This window comes from Colletes latitarsis, chromosome 11 (genome assembly GCF_051014445.1).
Source record: "Colletes latitarsis isolate SP2378_abdomen chromosome 11, iyColLati1, whole genome shotgun sequence".
NCBI classification, from domain to species: domain Eukaryota; kingdom Metazoa; phylum Arthropoda; class Insecta; order Hymenoptera; family Colletidae; genus Colletes; species Colletes latitarsis.
Window position 1 is genome coordinate 9126498 of NC_135144.1, and position 27401 is coordinate 9153898.

A 27401-nucleotide genomic window follows, 5' to 3' on the forward strand; every position below is an offset into this window, starting at 1 on the left:
ACTTCAGATTAAACACTCGAGGTTGCGAAATGCAGGTTAGCATTTGTTTATATCCTCGTTACTCGCATAACGGCGTTGTTGAAGACCTTAGTTATCGATCAACCGTGGTTGTACATTCGTTGTAGAGAAGGTAGATTTATAATACTAGCTTGTGTTCTGCCTGATCGTCGCTGGAGGTAGATTTACGTTGGCTACTACGCGTATATTACTATTCCAGAGATTAGCAAAATTCTTATCTAAATCAAAATTTCGAATAATGAATAAATGATAAACTGTCGTTTATCCGTTATTCATAGAGTTTTCAGGTCTAATGAGCGAGTCATTTTCTTTATTTTTATATTACATTTCTTTATAAGAAAAATTTTAAACCTTTTTATGAGGGACTACAGATTATTTAGACATTTTAATGGCTTAGTTGAACAACAATTGGCAAAGATATGCACTTAATTTTTATAGAAGTCACTAGAAAGAATCTAGTTTACAAAATGATGCAAAAATTATGATCAACATATGTAGATCTATTTACTTTTCAACACTAAACGAAAGTAGGTATTTTTCTATACAAAATCCATGAAAGTAAAATATTTCATAGTTAATGTCACCACTTATTGAAGAGAAAAACTTCAATCGTTAAGTAGTATTTCTAAAATCCACAATAATTACAAATTTAATGTGTATTTATAGATATAGGACATTAACTAAAATGAAAATGAAATAATAGGTACTCATCAAAATTTGAAATTTATATTCTCCAGAATCGCTATTTGGCCCACTGTGCGGCCATCTTGGATTCCGCTGGCCACAAATTAAGGGAGTTATTTTCTTTACTCTCTTTGGAAATTGTTTTTTTCTAAATCAATAGATCGTATGGTTCTAGGTTTTTGTACATGTATTTGGTAATGTTTTACGAGTTTGAGGTGATTTTTTCATACAAAAGTAATAAGTATTATAGAAGCTACGCGACCTTAGAAAAAAATGTATTATGGCTGCCATGATTCCGGCCATTTTGTTTATCTGAAAGAAATAAGTCAGGAAGCATGTTAATGTGTATGGATAAAGTTATGGTGTGAACTAGGGAGAAGTATAAAAATCTTCATAAACAAAAGAATGATACCATTTTTCCCCCATTTTGATAATGACACTTTTTTTAATTATTTACTTTCGAAGAAAAAAGAAACAATCAACTGTTTTTTGTAAACGAAGAATGGAACAGTTAGGTAAATGATAGTTTATTTAAATCATGAATTTATGTGCTTTGAATAAAAGATTCTTTTTATTTGTACAATTGAATTAAATTGTGAAATTATAATTATGAGATTACAAGAGTGGAAGATACAGAATATAGAATTATTTTTGTTAAATTACTGAAAAATAAAACTATGTTAAAGATAGGTGTAGTCGTGGTACCCAATATTTCATAGAAAGTAATTAACAAAATATGATGTTTTACGTTCATACTGACCGCCCATATGGCGTACAAATGCGAATGGGAGTAACTATATAAAAGTTTGGAGGTAAATTCGGTGAAGAAACCGTATCGTGTTTGGTGAAAAAGTGTCTTGTATCCCATATCGCGTGTTAAATGTCGGAACGGAAGTTATCCCGAAGAATTATCGACAATCCTTCTACTGGAAATCTTGCGAATTTCGTTTTCGATTAATGGACTTTAATGCGGACCTGTCAGCAGTGGTCGAAGAAAAGATGGGGGATGCAACTGTTGACACAAACGAACCGGATAGGAACGGTATTGATCCGCCACGAGGCAAAACCCGTTGCTCTATAGCTTCTTTCAATTTCAGGGCATTCTTCCTGATCGTTGATCCGTGAATTTATGTCCTACGACGAGCCGGAGGCACATGTTGCTTCTCTGATTTCTCCTCCCTTTAACAGCACCGGCATTCTGTAGAGGTCGAGAGCAAAGAAAAAGGCTAGAGGGTAGCATCCGCTCCCTGTACCGTTTCCGGAATTTGAAACGATCGAAACTCTCACGGATCCCTTTAAAGGGACCAGGCAGTCAGGAAATCGATTTTGTTTTATTTTTTTTTTTCTTTTCGAAAATAGTACTATTCAGAAATAAAATGCCAAAGTTTCATGACATTGTAGTGAATAATAAGGATTCGGGGGATGAAAATGTCGAGCGCGGAAGTCGGAGATGTCGGAACGGTTAGTCAAGTAGCGGAGAAAACAAAGGCTCAAAATAATTTGGACAAACCAGCATTATTTCCCGATGATGTTTTAAAAGTAATTTTACTTATTTATGAAGACTCGAGTAATGAAAAACTACTACATCATCCATGGTTGTGTTTATTAAAAATCAAATACTAATTTTTAAGAAAAATCGACGGGAGGCAGGTACTGAAAATAGGCGAAATTAAAAAATTTCAAGTCATTTTGAAAAAATTATTTTTGGTTGCAGAGGTCAATTGCAATCATTTTTTTTGAATAGACATACCCACGAAATCCTAACCATTTTCGAGAAAAAAATTCATTACTGAAAATATAATGTCTGACCATAACTGTCTGTTACCCTGAAAATTAAAAAGTTTCAAATCATTCTGGAAAAATTATTTTTGGTTGTAGGGGTCAATTACAATCATTTTTGGTGAATAGACATACCCCCAAAATCTTACGCAGTTTCGAGAAAAAAATTCATTGCCGAAAATATAATTTCAGGCCAGAAATATCTCTCCGATATTTCATGCGAATCTTTAAAACATCATAACTTCTAAACGGATTGGCCGATTTTAGTGTTTAAAAAGGCAAACGACGCGTATTTTAGTGTAGAATATGTAGAAATTCTAAAAATATTCGAAAAGTTGTTCCTTGACCCCGTAAAGTTAAAAAAACCCCATAAAAATGATCCAACATCCAAACGACCATAATTCCTAGAATAGTGAATATATTTCAATGAAACTTTATTCTGAAGTAGAGCTCATGGGTACCTACAAAAAAGTATTAGACAACTTTTCTGTAGGACGTCAAACAAATTTGTTAAAAATGAAAAACGAATTTTTAAGGAAAATTGACAGGGTGTAGCTGCTGAATTTTTCGGCGAAATTGAAAAGTTTCAAATCCTTCTAAAAAAATTATTTTCGATTGCGGGGGTCAATTACAATTATTTTTGGTGAGTGGACATCCCCAAAATCCTACGCACTTCCGAAAAAAAAATTCCTTTAGGTGAACAAATTTTATTAACAATTTTGTTAATTACTTTTTAACGAAGCCTGAATCAACAAATAAGTACTCTTGATTTTCGTTTTATTTTGGCCTCTAGAATCTCTCATTAAAATTTTTCCCAGGGTTGGTCGAACCCCCTGTATATGCAAAACGTCGAAATTAAGAAACTTAGATATTTTTTGTGATAAAATCCCTAATACAAAAAAATGAAACTAGAGTAGAATACCCTCTTAGGGGAAAGTGTACCGATCGATAGGTTGTTAAATAGATACTTGGGGGGTTTGGATGACCCGCGATAAAGTCGATCATCGCATGGTAATTGCCTATCGGTGACATCGACGCGGGAATAAGGGGGGGGGGGGCATCGTGAGATCGATGGACGTAGGTGCTAAATGCGCGGCGAGATATACATACATATACATACATATATCCGTCGATAAATACGTGGGCAGTGCACGGGCATCGTGGTAGTCGTGAAAATATTTTCATTATAAATAGCGGTCGACCGGTACGGAAGCCACTCGTGGTGTCGAGCGTCCGTTCGTCTGTCGCATTTGTCGTTGAAAAATCTTTGCTCTGACGAGATTAGTGTCCGGCATTTTGCTCGACGTCTGACGTTTATTGCCGTCTCGGGGAAGACTTCTTTCGAAGAAACGACCGTTTTCCTTCCCTTCTTCCAGATTCACATCTTTTTTATCGAGTTGCAACACAAGTTCGTCCCGTTTTTTAATCTTTGAAACAATAATTTATTAACCCTCTACGACTAGTCTTCATAAATTCTTTACTTCAAGTTTTACAATAACGAGGCCACACTCGTCGTGAAGTATCATATATTATTTTTATATACTGAATACATGAATTCCAGATCGTAAATTTCAAATAGTAAAGGAAAATAGTGGTCGTACGAAATATTAATGAAGCATATTTGTCATTAAAATGTTAAATTTGCAACGAGCCATATAAATTGAATATCCAAATGGGAGAATGTCGCTTTTACTGAGGAAAAGAAAAATTTGGGAGGAAGAGATTTTACCCTGTATATAATATGGAAAAGGATCGATAATGATTTAACAAAAGTTCCAGTGGAGTTATTGAAATAAGTATAAATTATGCTGATTACAGCAAGATGCAAAAAAAATAGGGCCTCTTATTTTTCATGATTTTTCACCAAGAAGTTAAGAAATTTAATTCTCAAGATTAGATATCAAAGAAAATAAATCTAAATAGGATTCTTGAATTTTAACGAGTAAAAATAATTTTTATGAGAAATTGTGGTTATGCTAGTTTTCGAATTGTCTAAAAACAAAATTTCGTTTTCGTTGACAATTTGAGGGGTCTGTGTTAAAATCGATACATTTTCACATTCACAAAATTGAATCTGTTCATCTTTGCGAGATTAAAAATTAAATACTATAAATTAAAAAATTAAATTTAACTTAAGAAATAAAGAAAAATTACATACTCTACATTTGAAAAATTATTTGTAATTAAATGGTATGTCAAGAGCTTAACATACTCATAAGTTTAATCAACTATGAATTTTCTGTTTTATTCAATGACATTTTTCCATCTTTTTGGCAGGTGAAATATTTCTCTTTTATAAAAATCATTGGTCTTGGAGGAAGTCCTAGCAATGGACAGGTTTTGATTAATAAATATTTAATAAATTAATTAAAATAGCAAAACAAAACAGTATTTTTAAATTTCCATCGTTGTGCAATCCCTTAAAAAAAAAACTCTTTTTTAAAAACCGTTAAATAATACAATTTATGTTTTTTTTTAGTTACTGTAATTTACTAAGTGTAACTGGATATTTAAAGCGATTTCTCGCGTCTAGCGAAACATAGAACCGACTAATTGCGATTAACAGTAGTAATCCAAATATCAGTTGATTAATTTTATGCCCAACATTGCTTTACTCTCCTCAATATTGGTTGAAGGTCACACTGTCATATCGCTGTGTTAGTCGTGACGTCAACTATACCATCGTAGCGATAAAAATATATAATTTTATTTAACCCTTAAATAGGTACACAGGGTTCTAGTAGGGACTATAGCTGGACTACATTATGGTGCTATTGCCTGATATAGATCGCCTGTTTTATAATTAAATTTAACAAAAATAATGTACTATTTACAGGATGAAAATAAGGAATATATTTACCCACAATTAAAAAGAATTAAATTATTGAGAGTTACTCATAATGTATAAGTATATTTGCTTGAAGGATAAGAAAATGTCGATGACCATGAAATATCAGGAAAACTGACCTCGAGAAAAAAGTTTGACCAATCGTGAAATTTATCTTTTTGAATCAAACATTTTTCTTCTTTGAAATTACTGTGTATCGCCAAAAATGATGCTCAAATTAAGGCAGAACATTCTGTATACCTGAGGTGGACCAATATTTAATAACATATTCGTGAAGCTTATTTGATCGAGCAATAAAATTGTATTTATACGTTGTTATTTTTTATTATTTTTTGTTATTCGATTTTTTTGTGTAAAAAAGAATTTCGTCCATCTCTGGTGTTTTGAATTTTGGAGAAAAAACAAAATATCAGAAATTGAAGTAATATTAATTCTGTATAAATAATTGCAAAAGCAAGTAGAGCACTGATGTGCTTATATCATTTAATTACCACAGTTTGGGAAATTTATTTCATAACGTGTAGTTTACAAACAGTAATCTTACCCATTAAATAACACGATGACTCGCATAATTAGTGCTCTCTCTCTCTCTCTCAAAATAGTTGGAAGAGTATTACAGTCTATAATTGTTTGTTTCAGGAAATGTATCGCTGCTGACAGACGCTACGTTGAGGATTTTTAGCATAAATAGTAAGTTTGCATACCACATAAACACTTTCTTACAATTTCACCATATTTTTAATATCAAGGTTATCTCAAAGTTACGATTCAAATACTAAGTTGGCCAAAAGGTAACGTCGACATTTTCAGTAAAAAAACAGTACACATTACTTTTTTTAATATGGGAAACTTTATTAAACAACATATGAATCATTTTGATCCATAACTTTCTGCCATCTCGTGGGTGACCTCATAATCTTGGCCATTCACAATTTCTGATGTGTTTAATATTAAGTTTCAAATGTGCGTTTTGTAGGCTTCCAGAAAATCAAAATTGTTCCTATCAGAGTACTGGAATATTATTCAAATAATTATTGAATATTATTCGAAATAAATCGAAGAGTTTGAAATAAATTAAACGCTTCGAAAAAATTCTTGAAACTAAACAGTTGATAAATGAAGCGTAGAAATTTTATTAATGAATTGTATTAACTACATTATCCATGGTTGTATTTATTAAAAATCAAAAACTAATTATTAAGAAAAATCGACGGGAGGCAGGTACTGAAAATAGGCGAAATTAAAAAATTTCAAATCATTTTGAAAAAATTATTTTTGGTTGCACGGGTCAATTACAATCATTTTTGGTGAATAGACATACCCCCGAAATCCTACGTACTTTCAAGAAAAAAATTCATTAGCGAAAATATAATTTTAAGCCACAAATGTCTCCCTAAAATTTCATGCGTATCTTTAAGACATAATAACTTCTAAACGGATTGGAGGATTTTAATGTCTTAAATTGCAAAGAACGTATTTTGGTGAAACAAAGTGAGTGAAATAAAGTGAGAAAAATCTTATAAAACTGGTCCAATTTTCAAACGTCCATAACTCCTACAATAGTGAGTGTATTTCATTGATAGTTATTTATATGATTCTCAATGTCATGTCATTTTGTTTTTCAATGTTTGTGATTCTTGATCTTCCATCATTTTCGAAATCTTCGATTTTTTTCAGCCACGACGCAGCTTTTACCTTTGCTCTTTACAACCCAATTAACAATGTTTAGTTTATATAAAATCAGAGACATTTTATTTTATTTTTTATTTCATAGTATGGACAGTATTAAACATTTATCGTATACTAATTAATGACTGTAAGTTATCTTATTTCCAAACATATTTCTTAGTCGTTGGTATCTTGTTTGTTTTAGTGTAGCCTAACAAATAATATTCTTGTAGTATTGTAGTGAAGACAACAATGAAACTTGTTATTTTGAAAATTCGAATCGTTTTAGAATATCTGTCTCCGTTCAAGGTCATCGTTTCAAACACTGAAATTAGAACACGGAATGTAAAGATGCAAATTCCTGATCTATTTCTTGATCCGACTCTGGATGACCTTGAACTTTAGATAAATCAACTAACTTCTGCCTAATGACGAATTCTGAGTCCTCAAAATATATTTTTAAACCCTATTTTGCTTAATATGAAATTTTTTAATAAATATTTTGTTGAGATTTCATGACTGTTGGTGTAGATGATCGCTTTCAACGCTCCTCCCCATAATTTACCACTGTTTTTACCTTAGAAATTCTTTTGAATTAGAAAAAAAAAGTGTCTTGGTGAGCAGTCTGAAATGTTACACCCTGTATACTTTAACAAATTTTTAAAATAACCGGTTACTGAATTTTTTAAACGAGAAACGACATGTCATTAAGATAATAAAATAATGCTTGTATTAAAATTTATCAGTTTATTTGATACTTATGTAAGTAAAAAAATATAACATAATGAAGTGAATACAAAATCAAATAATATAAAATAACTGAAATCCGTACAAAATATAAATTATACATTTTTATCTTATGTAGTATTTTTCTCCAAGAAATATGATTAAAAAAAAGAATAAAATGTCCACCGAACGATTATTTAATCTTGTTCTTATATTAGATACAAAATTGCCTGAAATAGAAAATACTCTTACTGGATACTGAAGTTAGTTGTTTTTAAGGCATGAAATAATAAATCTAAATTCTTTGTTCTTTTATTGGTTACTTCAAATACTCAAAATTCAGATATCAGAGTTTATTACTTCTGCAGGTTTTTCAAGAAATTAATGAATCGGAATTTTATGATGTCGGAAGTATTGTTTTCGTACAAGAATTAAGATTTATGTCCTAGACAATATTCTTCCAAATAACTTAATTACATTTAAAGCTAGTGGAAATAACACTGGATTTTCTTGACAAAATCTTCTATGGATTTTGCAAATATAGTAAAAGGCTTACTAATTTAACTTGTCTTCAAACAAATTTCATTTAACAAAAGTTCAAATATGCCTTCACTTTATTTCACTTGACTAAATTGGCATTTTATCGCCCTTAAGAGGTTATTAGACGTAATATGTACTTTAAGAAGCCCCATGAGTTTAGGATATTAAGCTTCGTTCCACATATGAGAAGCATCAATATCACTCAAAGCTAAAACAGCGCATTCTTTTAACCCCTTGACGTACGATTTAATTCCAAATAATTTTTCAAACGTATTACCTACGTTAATTTGGTTTAAATTTTTTCGTACAAGTAATGGCCACGAAAAAGAATAGATTTGTTTTACGACTACCTTGTGAATGTAAAAATGTATTGATTTTAATTTATAAAACTTGATGACGAGTAAGTAGCCTCATAATTGTGAAACTTGACATCAAGAATTTGTGACGAGTCAGACTCATCATTGTATGGCAAGGGGTTAATGTTACAAATCTTTCAATCATGGCTTCTAAACTATTCCATCTCGTTTGATAGTAAAGAAGGCCTAATTCCTCCCCTTTTTTCGGGTTTACATCATTCTGATACTTATAGGAGATTGTCTACAATATTTGCAAAATTTTTAAATTTAAGAAATTGATAGTAATTGTCAAACAACGTAGAGAATCCTTCGCTCGTTGTCTACGTAAAAAGAATTTTAAAAATTACATTTATGGTCATCTGCACCGACACATATAGTATAACACAGTATTATACAGGGTGTTCGGCCACCCCTGGGAAAAATTTTAATGGGGGATTCTAGAGGCCAAAATAAGACGAAAATCAAGAATACCAATTTGTTGATGGAGGCTTTGTTAAAAAGTTATTAACGTTTAAAGTTCCGCCCGTACTGAATTTTTTTCTCGAAAATGCCCAAGATTTCGGGGGTATGTCTATTCATCAAAAATGATTGTAATTGACCCCCGCAACCGAAAGTAATTTTTCCAAAACGATTTGAAATTTTTTTTTTCTGTCGAAAAATTTCACACCTCCTCGAATTTTTTTCTAGAAAGTGGGTAGGATTTCGGGGGTATGTCTATTCACCAAAAATGATTATAATTGACCCCCGCAACCGAAAATAATTTTTTCAGAATTAATTAAAAATTTTTTTTTTCGTCGAAAAATTTAAGCACCTACCCCTTGTCGATTTTTCTTAAAAATTAGTTTTTCATTTTTGATAATTTTATTTGACGCCCTACAGAAAAGTTGTCCAATACTTTTTTGTAGGTACCCATGGGCTCTACTTCAGAAAAAAGTTTCATTGAAATATATTCACTATTGTAGGAGTTATGGCTGTTTGAAAATTGGACCATTTTTATGGGGTTTTTTTCATTTTGCGGGGTCAAGGATCAACTTTTCGAATATTTTTGCAATTTTTACATATTCTCCATCAAAATACGCGTAGTTTGCTTTTTTAAACATCAAAATCGTCCAATCCGTCCAGAAGTTAGGACATTTTAAAGATATGCATGAAATTTCAGGAAAGCATTTCTGGCCTCCCGTTAGATTTTCGGTAAGGAATTTTTTCCTCGAAACTGGATAGGATTTCGAGGGTATGTGTAATGACCAAAAATGATTGTACCTGACCCCCGTAACCGAAAATAATTTTTTTAAAACAATTTGAAATTTTTTAATTTTGTCGAAAAATTTCTCACCTTCTCGAATTTTTTTTTCGAAAATGCGCAGGATTTCGAGATTATGTCTATTCACCAAAAATGTTTGTATTTAACCCCCGCAACCGAAAATAATTTTTCCAGAACGATTTGAAACTTTTGAATTTAATTGTTAATAACTTTTTAACGAAGCCTCCATCAACAAATTGGTATTCTTGATTTTCGTCTTATTTTGGCCTCTAGAATCCCCTATTAAAATTTTTCCCAGGGGTGGCCGAACACCCTGTATGTATATTTTTTACACGTAGTCTAGTATCTAAAACCGGTTCTTTAAAGATAAAAAAATTGTTGAATTTGCAAATTTAGACGAAAAAGATCGGTTTTTGAAAATCGAGATACTCTAGTATATTGGCTGGAAAGTGGTGGTCGAGAGAAACGTGGGAAAATCGCGTGCCACTCCAGAGGGAAGAGCGTGAAAGCACCTTTATAGTTGGGGATGAGCTCGATTTGTCTTGGTCGTTTATTCTCTGCCCCATTTGCGGGAATATAGGTCACGGAGTTCAGCTACCCTCCGCGCCCGCGTCGACCACTGTACGGGTTGACCTCGATAAAATTTATCCGGTACACCGATTCCCCATGATTTTGGTCCTGTTCCACAGTGGAGCCAAACGTGAATCTAACTAAAATTTGACCATTTCTTAGTACATAATTTTCAACTTATTTAAATTTCTAAATGTTTATAAATCTTGAAATTAAATGTCATTCGCGTATGGAAAATTTTTTAATCAGAGTAATATTTATACAGTCTGTGATGGCTTTCAGAATAGCATTTAATGGTTGACGTTTCTCCTTTTTACTTCTTTCCAAACCATTACAACTGCTCGGTCATTCGGCTAGATAAGCTTCTTGTTAATGGAAAATATTGTAAAATACTGCTATTTTATTACTGTGCCTCTATTTTCAATATCAAAAATTTATGTTTTCTGTTTTACAATTAATATTGATGTCACATATTTCTCATTTCTAAATTGTAATAAAAAAATAGTAACCACATTGGGGATTAGAACTTTTTAGCTACAGTCATCAGTTCTAGTCAACCGCTCTATCGACTTACCTATAACTTGTTCTGCTGAAAAGTGTTAAATAATTAATTTACTAGGTATGTACTATAACTTGTACCTACTACCGTTTCAAAAGCGATTTTATTGAACGCTATAACATTCAATGGCGGTCTGTCAAGGAACATACACAGTCTATTTGATAAGAGCGTGAACGCGATATCTTCTAAACGTGATACCTAACGAGAGGGAGATTGTGTTAGTTTAAACACCTGCAGTTTCTTTCGACACGCGTTCACTCGAGTCCTTCAGTTACAACCGTATCAATGCGATATACAGTCGTTTCCGATACGAGTGCCGATACGAATTTGCCTCTTACGTAAAGAAAGCGACAGATTCTTGAAAAGTAGACGTACGTTTGTCTTGCTTTTCTGTAATCGCCATTTTTGATCCTCGATCAGGGAGGTCGACATTCTTCCTGTCTTTATATTCTGTTGCACTTCCAACACTAATTGTTGGCCCTTTTAGATGACATCACAAGAAGACCTTCAAATCCTTTACCATATACAGTGGTGGAAATAATTATTGGCACAGTACGCGATTTGGTATAAAAACATCAAAAACTGTGTTGTAAACTTCAAGAAAATCAAAATTGATCCTATCAGAATACTGGAATATTATTCAAATAATTATTGAATATTATTCGAAATAAATCAAAGAGTTTGAAATAAACTGAACGCTTCGAAAAAATTCTCGAAACTAAACAGTTGACAAATGAAGCGTAGAAATTTTATACATTTTATTTTTTATTAATGAATTATATTAACAGCATTATCCATGGTGGTGTTTATTAAAAATCAGAAACTAAGTTTTAAGAAAAATCGACAGGAAGCAGGTACTGAAAATAGGTGAAATTAAAAAATTTCAAATCATTTTTAAAAAATTATTTTTGGTTGCAGGGGTTAATAACAATCATTTTTGGTGAATACGTAGACCCCCGAAATCCTAACCATTTTCGAGAAAAAAATTCATTACTGAAAATATAATGTCTGACCATAACTGTCTGTTACCCTGAAAATTGAAGAGTTTCAAATCATTCTGGAAAAATTATTTTCGGTTGCAAGAGTCGATTACAATCATTTTTGGTCATTACACATACCCCGGCAATCCTACGCATTTTCGAGAAAAAAATTCCTTAACGAAAATCTAATTTCAGGCCAGAAATCGTTCCCCGAAATTTCATGCGTATCTTTAAAACACCATAACTCCTGAACGAATTGGACGATTTTAATGTTTAAAAAAGCAAACAACGCGTATTTTGGTGTAGAGTATGTAGAAATTCTAACAATAATGAAAAAGTTGTTCTTTGACCCCGTAAAATGAGAAAAACCACATAAAAGTGGTCCAATTTTCAAACAGCCATAACTCCTACAATAGCGAATATATTTCAATGAAACTTTTTTCTGAAGCAGAGCTTATGGGTACCTACAAAAAAGTATTAGACAACTTTTCTATAGAGCATCAAACAAAATTACTAAAAATCAAAAACGAATTTTTAAGAAAAATCGATAGGGGGTAGGTGCCTAAATTTGTCGGCGAAAAAAAAAATTTCAAATCGTTCTAAAAAAAATATTTTCGGTTGCAAGAGTCGATTACAATCATTGTTGGTCATTACACATACCACCGAAATCTTACTTACTTTCGAGAAAAAAATTCTTTACCGAAAATATACTTTGTGGCCGGAAATGTTTCTATAACTTTTCAACGAAGCCTCAATCAACAAATTAGTATCCTTGATTTTCGTCTTATTTTGGCCTCTAGAATCTCCCATTAAAATTTTTCCCAGAGTTAACCGAACTCGCTGTATATGGAGGTGTATGTCCTAATCCGGATTTGGGGAATTAGTGTTCATTGAAGACTCAGTAGATGCCAAAACTTATTTAAATATCTTAAAAGGAAATTTAAAGAAAAATACAGGAAACTTAAAGTTACCAGCAAACTTTTATTTTCAACAAGATAATGCACCTGCACATACGGCATATTATACAGTTTGTCAATGGATTCTTAATCGAATCTTAATCCAATTGAAAATATTTGGTATCAATTCGAAAAAGATATTCGTGAACACCACATTTCGAGTAAATCGGAATTAAAACAAATAATTTCAGCAGAGTGGTCTAAAATCAGCAGTGATTTAACGAAAAAGTTGTTCCATTCTATCCCAAATAGATTAAAAGAAATAGTGAAATGAAGAGGACATGTTACAAAATATTAAATTATAATTTAATACGGTGTTATATAAAATGTGCCAATACTTTTGTTCAGGTATCAGATGATAATATAACAGATTTTCATTAATTATATGTTCTCTATTTTATTAATTTTCTTCTGCCTTTGTGTATAAATAAATGAGATATTGTAAACAAAGGTACGTACAAAAAAGAAGTGGTACAAACTATTTTTTCAATAGTTTTTGACGTTTTTATACCAAATCGCGTACTGTGCCAATAAATATGTCTACCACTGTATTTGCTAAAGGATTTGAAGGTCTTCTTGTGATGTCATCCAAAAGGGCCAAAAATCAGTGTTGGAAGTGCAGCAGAATATAAAGACAAGAAGATTATAGAAAAGCAAGACAAAGCGATCGTACGTCTACTTTTCAAGAATCTGTCGCTTTCTTTACGTAAGAGGCAAATTCGTATCGCAACTCGTATCGGAAACGATTGTATGTCGCATCGACACGATTCAAACAGAGGGACCCGAGTGAACGCGTAACGAAAGAAACTGCAAGTGTTTAAACTAATACAATCTCGCTCTCGTTAGGTGCATATCAAGTATCGAAAATATCGCATCCGCGGTCATATCAAACAGACTGTGAGTGTCGATTCGCGAGACGACAGAGGCAGAGGGAGGGGCTCGGTTCAAAGAGCATCGAGATATCCTTATTCGAATGTTTAACACGCGGAGGGTGGCCGATGCGTCTGTCCAGGGAGAGTAGGTCGTTTCCATGGCGACAAGGGGTGCATCGGACTGGCACGTATTCGTTAAACTGAACGTATCCCCCTGGCGGCCTCTAACCTCCCCCATATATCCCACCTTCTGCGGAATATCCTGCCGTACTCCGGCTGCCTCCTCGTTGCTGGGTCATCCCTCCTGTAGGAATTAGGTTATTTCCTGAAATTGGACTTTCCAGCCGATTCCTCGCGAAAAAAAAACTATCCCGTGTTCCTCGACTCACCTGGAAACACTTGGACCCTCTGCAGCGACTAGGTCTCGGACCGATAAGAAACCATTAATTAACATCGGTACCCGGTCGAATGGCTCGTGAATAGAGGCGTGATTAATTCTCTTCCACTGATAATAGCTCCGACCTAGTTTCGTTCGCCCGTTTTCCCGCCAACGAACACTCGGCCAACAACTGGACCGGGATTTCTTCCACCGGGGCAACCTTGAAATCGCCACCGACCGAACCCTACCGATCCAAAGCGCCTCCGAACAGTGTCACCATCCCCTACAGGGTGACCCATTTACGTTCCCTTTACGAGAACAGCTTCGAAACTTTGTTTCCTTTAGATAAAAAAAAACCATTTGTCTAGGAGATACTTTATTTTCAATGTTGAACGTAGTACTACTATTGTTTCTTATCGTTGAAATCTAAACTGTGTTAAGGGGCCATTCTACCTTGTAGACAAAAAAAGATGTTTGTGATTTTTTTTGCGGGCTATTGAAGAGCGATTAATTCCGGGTTTTGTGGATATGTTTATTATATATTTAAGTATATTTACGAATTTTTGCAACGCATAATATCTATTGATTACGCAGTTTTTGATGATCCACGAACAACAGTTTTTACGTACAACGCCCGGCTGCGTGGGTAATATTTTGCAAACAAGTTATCCGAAATCCAAGAACCAAAGATATTCTTAATATAGATAAGTTTGGTTATGTCACGAACTAAGATATTTTCAAAAAAACGAAGAATGGCACAATGGTAGTTATTTTACGAAAAGGTACTGAATATTTTCATATATTTGGGTGTTTTTTGTTTTAAAAGAAAAAGTACTGCATATATCGCAGTTATCTTAGTTCATGTTATGTAGAAACCAGTTCTAAAGATACTGTATAAATTTGATGTTGGTATCTTGAATAATTTTCATGTTATTGTCTACACAGTGTCGAAAAATGTAGTTTCGAGAAAAACAGCTTTAAAGTTTTACGTCCAGTTGTTACAACTGCACGTGGTACATTTCAACAGTCTACAACTTCGTTAGTTTTCCGAATTCCAATTTACTATTTCGTAGATATATTTTCGACATCACATACTAAAAGAAAATACAAAAAAATTCGATTTTTTTAATCCAAAAAGGTAGGAAAGTCCCTTAATATAAAAAACCGTTTGTCTAGGAAATACTTTATTTTGAATGTGGAAAGTAGTATCACCATCTATCGTTTCTTATCGTTGTTGGAATCTAAACTATATTAAATAAGAAGTTTTCCTTATCATTGGAGTTCGTTTTATCGAATTTGCAATCGTGACCTCATCGTTCGATACTATTAGATTATTTTTTTGCAGGGTTGTTTTAAAAAGTAACACACGAGATTCTATACTTCGAAAGATTCCAGATTACACTTTAGGAACGTCAAATTTTTAGTAAAATATTTGCAAGTGTTCATAGTATTTGTGCTTAATAAGGGGGTGTTAACTTTTTGGTGATAAATATTTTAGGAGCTGATTTTCCAAGTCGAAATAATACACAGTTATGGTATGAACTAGAGAGAAGTAAAAATCTTCACAAACAAAATGGTGGCACTTTAAAGTTGAATTTACCATTCTTTACTTTATTCTCGTCTTTACAATAAAACAAAAATAGTAAATATCAATATTTTTTAAAGTTCGATTTAAAAGTCGGTTTTTTAAGGTTCTAGAGTAGAAGATCCACTTCTTCCACAGTTAATATCGATCGCGTTAACACGTTTTTGGGTGTGCAAGGGAAATGTTTGCAGAAGCTGGTGTTGAGATATCGGTAAATTGAACGCACCCTACGGACCATTTTAGCCTTTCCGTTAGCGTCATTCTACGGCACAACTTGTCCATCAGCTGATTCAGGATGCGTCATCAGGAGGAATAGCCTAAACGTTTCCGTGTCGAAAACGGTCGAACACGTCGTTACCAGAAACCTACGAATTTTCACTTAAATAATAAATAAAGTATATATATTACGTATATGCCAGCTGCATGAGTCATTCAAACATTTGTTCTCCGATATATCACACGACTCACATTCGAAATAACATTTAAACAATCGTTTTCTTTTGATAATCAAGCAATATATAAATTATAATTTTTAACAATAAAGAGTATAGCCGAATAATTATGGTAAAAGCACCCCCAAACCAAATTTAACTTATGGGCCCTCCCAAGAAAAGTAAAACGTAATTTACAGTTTAAACTTCATTTCTTTTGTTGTATTGAATAAAAAATTATGAAAAAAATTCTGGATATTCTACTCGAAGGCGAACATATTTCTGAATGTTTCCAGAATTTTTGACTGCAAAACAGAATTTTAAACAATTAAACAATTTAAAAGTGCCGATTCTATATTGTAGTTATTAAGCGACCACGTTCATATTTTTACAGTTTCTGAGTCTTGTTATGGTTATTAATGTGTAATTTTTTTAGTTTTCGAAGTAATGAAACATAGTTAAAAAAAAATAAATTCTTATACAATTATACAATTTTAGCAAATTGTTATGATTAGTAATGTACAATTTCTTCAGATTTTTTGAAAAGGTGCGTGTTAAGTATAACATACTGTGTTATCCACATTAAGCATAGTAAAAAAAAAATTATGAGTGTACTAAATTTTTTAATGATTAATCTATTTTCGAAGTTTTCAAGGTGACCTCTAGTTTTTTGTAGAGAAACCTACATTTTGTAGACGGAGAAATTTATTATGATGCCTGCCAAATTCGTCTTAATATCCACTGAAGTATCAGTGTAAAAAAAATATAGATTTCTCTATAAAAAAACTAGAGGTCACCTTAAAAACTTTGAAAAAGGAACAAAACTTTTCCAAAACCTTGCTATACTAGGCAAAATACATTTTGAACAGTCCACTATAATAATATTCGAATATTTATATGTTCGAATTTTATTTGTGATCTTAAAATATTTATCAAATATCCAAATAGTCTTAGATCTGTTAGTACTATGCAGACACGAAAAGTTGGCTAATTGGTCCGATTGGTTAGAATTTAGTTTCCTCCCTATAGACCCAGGAATGTAGATCGATACTATAGAAAAGAGGTTACACTATAACCATAGTATTTAAATGCAATTGTTAACGCATTTCAGCCTTCGTCAAACACATAATCTGTAAAAGTGAAAAAGTGAATCAAACTTTGTGCTTTTTATAAAATATTTTTAATATATAATTGAATATATAGTATACATATAATTGAACGTGATGGTTTATTTTTATCTACTTAACCTTGAAAATGATACAGTCAGAAACGATTTTGATCATGTTTTGGAAATGTAAATGCGTTTCCAATCTCTACGTACTGCTTTCCTTTCTGTAAATTCTCGATGGCGATGCGCGGTGCTTTTCGAAAAGAGGACACCCTGTATTATTCCAGGGGATACAGAGGTGCACGACCCAGTTACGCTTGGGCGTGTTATATGGGTCATAGACACCATTTGCAACCGGTGATACGTACAAGCACGCAGACACTCACGCGTTCTACGATTGTAGAAGTTTCCATGAAAACACGGGCTTTCGAATATGGGCCAGTAAAAGTTTTACAGCTGATCTTCTATATACCTGTAGTATTCCCCACAATTATCAACCACGATCAAATTAATTGTCGCTGGTAGAGAAAATAAAAATCTTGCCACGAAATGAGCTCCTTCCAACCTATTTTGTACATTGTCTTTGGAACAGATCAATGTTCAATTTCAAAATCAATTTTCTCGACAGGAATAACCTCGTGGACGATATCGAATCGTTCTGCAAATATTTTCCTGAATTTTCATTATACCGTGTCCAAACAAAATGTGACAAGCTATTTTCCCCGAAATAAAGCCATTAAAATAATTTTTGTTAATTAATCTTTTTATAGGCTATAAATTATTTTGGTATGATAGTTATTTTCTAAATGGAACATATTATATTTTTACTATAATATGTTCTGGATTGTAGTTATCAAACTGAATAACAATTTACTTGAACCATTCTTTCTTTTTAATTCTGCACAGTTACAGAATTAAGGCGCTATTCATATTTGTGAAACCATTATATTATGAAAATTTCCTCATTCAAGAATCAGGTTAACAATTTATAATTGAATTATAAATCTCAATATCAATTCCATTTTTTTCTATGGGTATTTCTATATTGTATATACTATATATTGTTTATCTAGAAGCACTGTTCTCTACTTCAACTGTAAAAATATCATTATATTTTCTTTTGTACACTAATGGGTTTTTAGTAAAAAAAACCATATAATAAATACAATAAATAAATTACATATGTATACAAATAAAAACACATGCACTGCGTTAAAGAAGGAAAATCAATGATCTTGTTAGTATATTTTTCAATAAACACATAAATATTATTATTAAATATTTCAGAAACTGTACTCTTTAAGTGGAAATTTATTCATGTATGAGAAATGATTGTAACCAGTATTAAAATAGATATAATATAGATATAAAACCATACAAATGTGATTTTTTTTTTTAATTAATTTACTTTTTAATACTAGCTTAAGTTATTCCTCGAACATGAACAAACTTCCACCTCAAAAATCAAATCAAAAATTTATATAAGATAATCATTACTAAAATTGAATTAATTTCCAAATTCCAACAGTATAAATAAATTACGAAAATTTAATATTTTTGACAAATTTTATCGAACAGTCTTTGTAGAGAACAATGTAAATGCAAAAAATCTACTTTTCAAGATTAACAGAAAACATTACTGACTTGTGATTATCAACAAAAAGACTGCAATAAAAATCGTATTGATTAAAAATAATTATGCCTGAACGCTTGAAAAAAAGGAGCAAAAGTTTTGCATACTCCTAATGTATTTAGAATCGGATAATTTTAATGAATTGTCTAGCAAAAGCTGTTTTACATATTACATTCTTTTCGGGGCTGATCTTCCCTTCTCCGTGCTATACATCTTATCGTTGCGCTTGCAAACAAATAGTAGACAGTGTTTTAACGATGGGTGTCGAAAAACAAGGAAACAGAAGCTGATTGAATCCCCCGGTGGGCGTATAAACAGAAAGTCCATGATCCGCAAATGAAATTTCGAAGTGGTAGGGAACGTTAGCCTTAATCCAGCCAACCCAGTTCCTGCAGAGACAGCGCAGGAAACTTTATACCACAGATTCCTCGTGTACCACGGAGACACCAAGATCTTTCATTTCAGGTATCTACGATATTCTTCGAGATATAATATTAACGACACGAATCCTCTTATTGCCAGAGTTCTTTGATTTACATAACTCCTCCTCGAAAACGGTTCGTTTCTTTCGTACTTGCGCGGCTTGTTGTGCTTCGACTCACATTTAACCGTTAGCAGTAACTTTTTTTTAAAGATTTTACGGGCATACCGTACCGTTGCAAGAAACTTATTCTCGGAATAAGAAACATTAATTTAAATGTAAACGATCGATGCAGCTTTTAACCGTGATCGTGGCCGAGCTGAAAGTTACAAATTACTCGGTAATGCGCACGCAAGCCTACGGGCAAGGTCTGGATGACAAATCTACCCTTCTAGGGGTTTCTAGCGCTGCTCTTTTCATCCCTTTCCAACGAATCGTTCGACGAGAATCATTTTGCGAACCATGTTGCAATCGCGTTCTCTAAGAAACTCCAACAAAAAGGTTTTCAGTCGCGGAAAGACCGGTTGTTGTTTACTTTTTTTTTTATCTTCGTAGCACGGATCGTCGAAAAACCGAATGTCAAAGTTGCAAGTATTTTCAAAGGTCGTAGTATCACGATGTTTCATAAGTCATGCGAATAAAATCGTTATCCAAATACGGAGGCGGTTAACGTATTAAAATATGTTTTCTGTTATTTAGACATATAAGTTAGGGTGAAACGAAATATAGGGGATGAAGCCAAAAATAGCCTTTTATTACATAATGGTATCTAAGCAGCCACGATTAATTTAAACTGCTTTTGAAACGAAAAAGCAAACATCAGTTTTTGTGATTCGATTAAAAATATGTTTAAAACAGTAAAAAAATAAAAAATTAGTAATATAACAAACAGTTTTCTTAAATATAAGATATAAGCTTAATTTATTATTTAAATTAACTAGTCCACAGAGGCGAGTTTTGTTATTTGAATAGTTCTTACCAAACTGATTAACATTTACTTAAACCGTTTCCTTTGTGCATAGTTACATAGTTCAAACGAAGAATTAAAATCGATTCTACAAATACGTCGAGGAACAAGTGTTCCAATCTATTTCTAATGCGTAGATGATTTCCTGGAACATTTTAGGAACAATGTTAGTCTTGTTTGGAGTTTCGACAGAGATGAACAGACAGTTTCAGTATTTTCTAAGTTTCCCTAGCAGATGAAACGTTCAAAATGGCTAATTTTGACGTGAAGCTGTTACAGTATTGTTCAAACTTACAATTGAATTCTTCCAGAAATTATAATTACAAAATGATTAAATTACATCGCAATTCAATTATATTGAAATTCATGATTCAGATCATTCATCCGATTAAATTGTATTAATTATAAATTACGATGTAATTGAACAATTATAAATTAATAGATAAATACTTTGAATAGAAAGCAGTTATTATGACGGATGGAGTATTATTTATAAATTCATAATATCTTAACAAAACTAAAGTCTGTATTCTATAATATTTTCTCCAAACTCAAAGATAAATATTACAAAAATGAATAACATACAATAAGCCTCGACTGTATCTAGTTTGCAATATACAGGGTGTTCGGCCACCCCTAGGAAAAATTTTAATAGAGGATTCTAGAGGCCAAAATAACACGAAAATCAAGGATACCAATTTCTTGATGGAGGCTTCGTTAAAAAGCTATTAACAAGTAAATTCAAAAATTTCAAATCGTTCTGGAAAAATTATTTTCAGTTGTGGGGGTCAATTACAATCATTTTTGGTGAATAGACATACCCCCGAAATCCTACCCACTTTCGAGAAAAAAATTCGAGTAAGTGCTGAAAGTTTTGGGTGAAAAAAAAGACTTTCGATTCGTCTTGGAAAAATTATTTTTAGTTGCAGGGTTTAATTGCAAGTATTTTTGGTCAACAGACATACCCCCGAAATCCTACTCAGTTTCCAGAAAAAAATTCCTTACCGAAAATATAATTTCTGTCCAGAAATGTCTGCCCGAATTTTCATGCGAATCTTTAAAACGTCATAACTTCTGAACAAATTGGACGATTTTAATGTTTAAAAAAGCAAACTATGCATATTTTGGCGGAGAATATGTACAAATCGCAAAAATATTCGAAAAGTTGGTCCCTGACACCGCAAAATGAGAAAAACACCATAAAAATGGTCCAATTTTCAAAGAGCCATAACTTATAGAATAGTGAATATATTGGATTGAAATTTTGGGAGGAAGTAGAGTTCATAGATACCTACAAAAAAGTATTAAACAACTTTTCTGTAGATCGTCAGACAAAATTACTAAAAATCAAAAACGAATATTTAAGAAAAATCGACAGGGGGTAGGTGCCTAAATTTTCCGGCGAAATTGAAAAATTCAAAATCATTCTGGAAAAATTATTTTCGGTTGCGGGGGTTAATTATGATCATTTTTGGTGAATAGACATACCCTCGAAATCCTACGCACTCCCGAGAAAAAAATTCGAGAAGGAGTGAATTTATTCGACAAAATTCAAAAATTTCAAATCGTTCTGGAAAAATTATTTTCGGTTGCGGTGGTCAATTACAATCATTTTTGGTGAATAGACCTACCCCCGAAATCCTGCGCATTTTTGAGAAAAAAATTCAGTACGGTTGGAACTTTAAACGTTAATAACTGTTTAGCGAAGCCTTCATTAACAAATTGGTATTCTTGATTTTCGTTTTATTTTGGCCTCTAGTATCCACCATTAAAATTTTTCCCGGGGGTTGCCGAACACCCTGTATATTAAAGAGAAAAAGTAATGACAATTACGTGATGTTACTCATTTAGTGAAATTAAAATATAAATAAAATGAAATAAATTACTCAATAACAACAAAAGTTAAAAAAAGAACATCTTTACTAATTAGCAGTAGAGTCATATTAATCGATGATAAATTCACTTCAAGATCTATAGACAGTTAGGAAATTAAGTATTAAGAAATTATCAAAATTATGATATTTTAGTGTGAAGTGCGTTTTTTTTAAACTTTCTTGGGGAATATTTTGCAAATAAACGACATCTTTTGCAGTCAAATTTATAAGGTTTATTCATACATGTTTCAGTGACATTTTAAAATTGTTTGGGCGTAAAAAAGTTACAATTAATAGCACTGCATACTCTCAAATATAGTCGCTTTTAATAAAGGTCATCTCGCGGTGTCCATGAATCCAGCCATTTTGTTTGTTTGAAATGAAAACACGTGAAAGATTCTTGATTAGTATGAATTTGGCTATAGCAGGAACTAGAACAAAAGAAAAGAGTCGATAATTTAAAAAATGTCAATACTTGACAATACTTTGATTATCAATTTATGCATGGTTTTTTTCCAAATTTTGCGAGCCTAAAGAAAGATAAAAAATTTTGGGTTGATTCTAATTAACACGTTAACTACCACGCCGGTTTTCCACATCTAAAGATGTCCTCAAGATTTTGAAAGACTAGAAACATAGAAATATTCGATAATTTCAAATTAAACACTATTTCTATGTTTCTAATCTTTCAAAATCTTGAGGACATCTTTGGACATGGAAAGCTTCGTGTTAATACGTTCACTGCCAGATCAAATATTCTACAAGAGTAAAATTTTGATTTCAGACCATTGTAAGCTAAATAACCTAAAATTTGTTTCAGTATCTATTTTCGTAATCTTGTTAAAATGCACAAATTCTATTTAAATATATTTCCCTCAACGTCTTATCCTGAGACTTAATCTTTCTAGTATCATGATGGTAAATCCTGTCACCCATATATGGGTGACGTGGCAATCAAAGTGTTAAGAGAGTACAAAAAAAAAAAGGAATCGATTTTTCAAAGGTTCGCGCCAGAATACCCCGTTAAAGAAAACACAAATCGGTAATGGGGGTGCGGTTGGTAACGGGGACGCTACCTTGGTGGATCATTAATTCGATTAGGTTTTGACCTACTGTGTGTATATTTTCTGGTTGGAAAAGGGCGCGGGTTCAGAGCCGGAAATCTCGGCTAGTATCAACCGCGGCACAATGACGTCGCTGATCAGAAGCACGACAGCGATTCACTCCACACCCGGTACAGTCGTAGGCACGCGCACGCGTGCACTTGCCCGACAATACGTGCTCCCCCCACCCCTCTCTTCGTCGCTCTCTCCAGAACCATTTTTCCTCTATCCCCGCTTTATCGTTTCCTTTTACTCTCTCCGTCAGAAATTTTACCCTCACTCCGGCATCTCCGTTGGTTCTTGGAGCATCTTCATCCCCTTCTCTCTCGGTCGCGTTCGCTGGCTGGCTGGCCGAGTGATTTCCTTTCCTCTTTGTCTCTCCTGCTCCTCGATATCCTCTCTCCTCGTCGTAGACCCGACCAGGCGCGCGCGGTTTCTCTCTCAGTCTCTCGCTTGAAGCGGTCCCGTCGCGACCTGTGCTGCGTTCCACTCGATAGATTGCGGCTGGTCCAGGTCTCTCGGTGTCTATTTCTCGTCCTGATCGTCCCCTAACCTTCATACGTTTCGAACGCGTTCGGTCGTGGTTGCCGGGATAAAAAGATGAACCCCGCGAGGAAAGAAGCGTGGCGGCTAGACGCTGCTCGGCCGAGATAGCGGCGAAGAAGGGATCGCCAGCCGACAGAGAAACAGTGTATTGCTATTTTCGAGACGCCGTGGAGCCCGGCCAACGCGTGCGTCCGGCGTCCGGTTCACGGTACGGACAAAAAAAGAAAATCAACGAGGATTCGCGGGTGGAAGGTCGTCGGGAAAAACCGCGACGCGACGGATAGATCCTCCGATCTGCCGCTCACCTACGTCCGGAGATCTTCTCCGAGTTGAAACACCCGAATCTTTCCTAGCTAAAGTGTCGACGTTCGAGTGCCAACACCGTGAGAGTTGAACGTTTCGAAGAGTTGAATTAGCGCGAGTGATCTTCGAGTCTCTCGATCCCGCACGATCGTCCCGGCCGGAGTATTGACCCGCATTAACCCGCGAATTCCCTTGGAAAAATTCGTTGCGAGTTGCAATTAACAAAGTCTCTTTAAATTTAACTTTCTTTTCGACAGAATCTTTTTAACAATAGATTTAACAAGATCGAGAACGACTTTAAGCGATTGCTTCGGTTGCGTCGTCCGATCGACGATGATTGTGCGGGATCCGTCGACGATCGAACCCGTTAAATAGAGTTCAGTTTCGAAGAGAGAAGAGGGGAAAAGCGACGATGACACTGTCGAAGACTTAACCATGTTTTCGAGTCACTTTGCTGCGACGGTTCCCGCTCTTTGTCAATTGCTCGCCATGGAGATTGGCCTGTGGAGGTTGGTTGTGATTTTTCTAGGTTAGAAACGGAATTTATCGCGTCGGGCGAGAAACAGTGAACGATTGGTTCGGGATTTATAGTTTCGACCTTTTCCGGATCGTTATTGGAATTGAAAAAATGGTGGAACGCAAAGTGAAAATCTCTATAATAAATCGAACGTCGAGATAAACTAAAATTCAAGCATTTTACGAGTTTTCGTACAGTGCAAACGTACGTAAAGCTCAACTTTTCGAGTACAAGACATCCATCGGTTCTCAAGTTATCGAGCAATAAGTAACTATTGATACATATGTACGTATGTTTCTACGTATAGATTCATAATAGTAAATATTTGCTAACATAAACCTTTTAGTATACTCTAACGTTATGTCGTTCGTTCGCATTTAATACACCGAAATTCTGAAGAGGGCCTTCGAATACACAGCATCGGTTCTGTATTGTAGAAAGAAAGAAAGGTCAGTCCTGAAAGGAAACGCGAGTAGTACGTACTGGGTCAGACGTTTTAGTCAGCCTTCGCGAGGTCAGCCTGTAAGCAAACTTATGACAGATTACCGGGCGAATCATGGTGCTCAAAAACATTATTAGTATGCATTAGAGATGGCGTGAACTGCTACTTTTGAATCACTCGTGATTCGATCGCGTTCATTCCCAATCATGGTGATTTTTCACAGTGATTCGTGATTCTTCGTGATCGCTTTTGATTGGTGGGGAGCGTTCTTTTCACTTTTCACGAATTACATCCTTAGACTGTATATGTATTATATTATAATATGGTCTAAAAGTAACGTTAACATAATTTTCTTATTAGAAGAAAGAAAAGGAAAAATTAAAAGTGATAGATGTAAGTGTAAGTTTTATTTCTCATTGTTTCAACATTCGTTTCATAAATGTTCGTGAAATTTTTCAACATACTAGTGTATATGCAAAACTAACTTGTTTGCAATTTTAAATTCTAACTTATTTCTTTATAATATAAATATATACAAAATGTCATATTAATGTATAGAAACATAAGAATTTTCATTACTGATGATTTTATACTTTTTCTTATTTCTAAAACGAGTGTTTTATGCCTAAGCAATACTTCTTTTTCGTGGCAATAAACTTATCATTTATTTAAATAATCGACTGAAACAATTTGACATTTGCAATGTACAAAATATGCAATTAAGCAGCCTTTTTCATTGCTTAGACTACATTACTATACAATTTAAATTTGGCGTATTTATAATTCTTTGTATTTCCACTGAAGACAGTTAGCGGAACACGATCACAGTTAACGTGAACCGCCACTAAAACGCCATCTTTCGGATCACGGTCGCGAATGGAGTTTAATCACGAGCGTGATCGTGATTTTGTAATCACTGTGATAAATCACTGTTAGTGATTGTGCACGCCGTCTCTAGTATGCATCCCGTAAACTAAAACTACGCAATATTTTATAGAAAATTTGTCAATCTTTACTTTGGGGTAAAAATAAGATACGGAGGTGATAAGAAAAGTGATCTATACTGAAAATTTCAGATTTTTAACATTTTGAAATATTTTACGTGGTCCATAGTTTGAACAAAATTGGTTAATCCACGTAGAAACAAACTATTAATTTATCGAATCCAGTTTGCAAAAGTTTTCCAACACCCACGCGCTGTTTTCGCTTGTAAGCTTCTGTCCATTATCGTAAGAAATTGCTTACAATGGTTTTCGAACTTTCCAAGAGACTTCCGTTAGTAACACAATTTCTTTTTCTGTGAATCTACTGCGGCGTAAATCTAGGGTAATCTATCTGATCTAATCACCAAACATTCCTAACTATGTAATTAAAATATATCTAATAGAAAATTTGAGTACATATTGAATAAATAGGTACAAGCAGTGTAATACTCATGTTTGTCTAGACTCGAAACATAAATGACTGCACATCTTGAATTCATTTACAACCACTAAAGGTGGACTTATGGTAAGTTAAATGTGTTTCGACAAGATACACCAAGTGAATCACGTAACTTGATCAGCTTAACTTATTCTATTACCAATGAATCGTTGAGCAAATTTTTTGTCTAGTGTAACACGGTTCAGAGGAAACTCTAAAATGGTTATACTACATATTAACGGCTTTTTTTCTAAACTGTACAAAAGTCATCTCTAGTGTTTTATGATGGAATAAGCTTTTGATATCTAGTGAATATTAAGACGAGAATAATATATTAAACAAAAAACTTTTAACGCTCTACTAGTAACAAATGAACTCTTAACTGGTATTGTAGGGTACTTTGACAGCCTAATGACTAAAATTAATTTCATTTCTAAATAATATTTTGCTAAAATATTCTGCGAAACGAACTGCATAAAATAGAAACAATTATAGAAGTTATTGCGATGTTAGTTATTGTGAATAGGCGATACTGATCAAGTTACGTGGTTCACCGTGTCACCACTCATAAGACACAATTGTTGTATGCAATCGTTTGTTTAAGCAGAATGTCGGGGCACAGTTACTTTGACCCTATAATTAATCACGTCACTGCACACCTGTAGAAAAGTTAAGGAACTATTCTACTGTAGAACATTAAAAAAAACTTTTTTTTATTTAATTTTTTTAAAGTATATGTATACCGTAACCTCTAAAATATCGAATATTTTTCTATAGACAAAAATATAATATTCTTCAAATATAGATCGGAGTACATGTGTTCAAATTTAATACAATAATATTTTACCGTTTT

The 27401-nt window shown here is 33.5% G+C and overlaps 1 protein-coding gene across 11 annotated transcripts in view; it reads left to right on the forward strand.

The window, feature by feature from the left end:
• LOC143348348 (uncharacterized) overlaps nucleotides 1-27401 on the forward strand; it is a 75232-nt gene that overhangs the window by 20321 nt on the left and 27510 nt on the right. For 7 of the 11 annotated variants that reach the window (XM_076778452.1, XM_076778453.1, XM_076778458.1 and 4 more), the window contains one exon: nucleotides 5969-6019. Coding sequence is in view for 3 of the 11 variants with exons in the window: in XM_076778447.1 (XP_076634562.1) it covers nucleotides 5969-6019 (51 nt within the window). In the remaining 8 variants the exon portion in view is untranslated. Of the gene's footprint in view, nucleotides 1-5968; nucleotides 6020-23537; nucleotides 24677-24758; nucleotides 24970-27401 lie in introns of those variants that run through there. The other 4 variants (XM_076778449.1, XM_076778450.1, XM_076778448.1 and 1 more) reach the window with 4 other exon arrangements.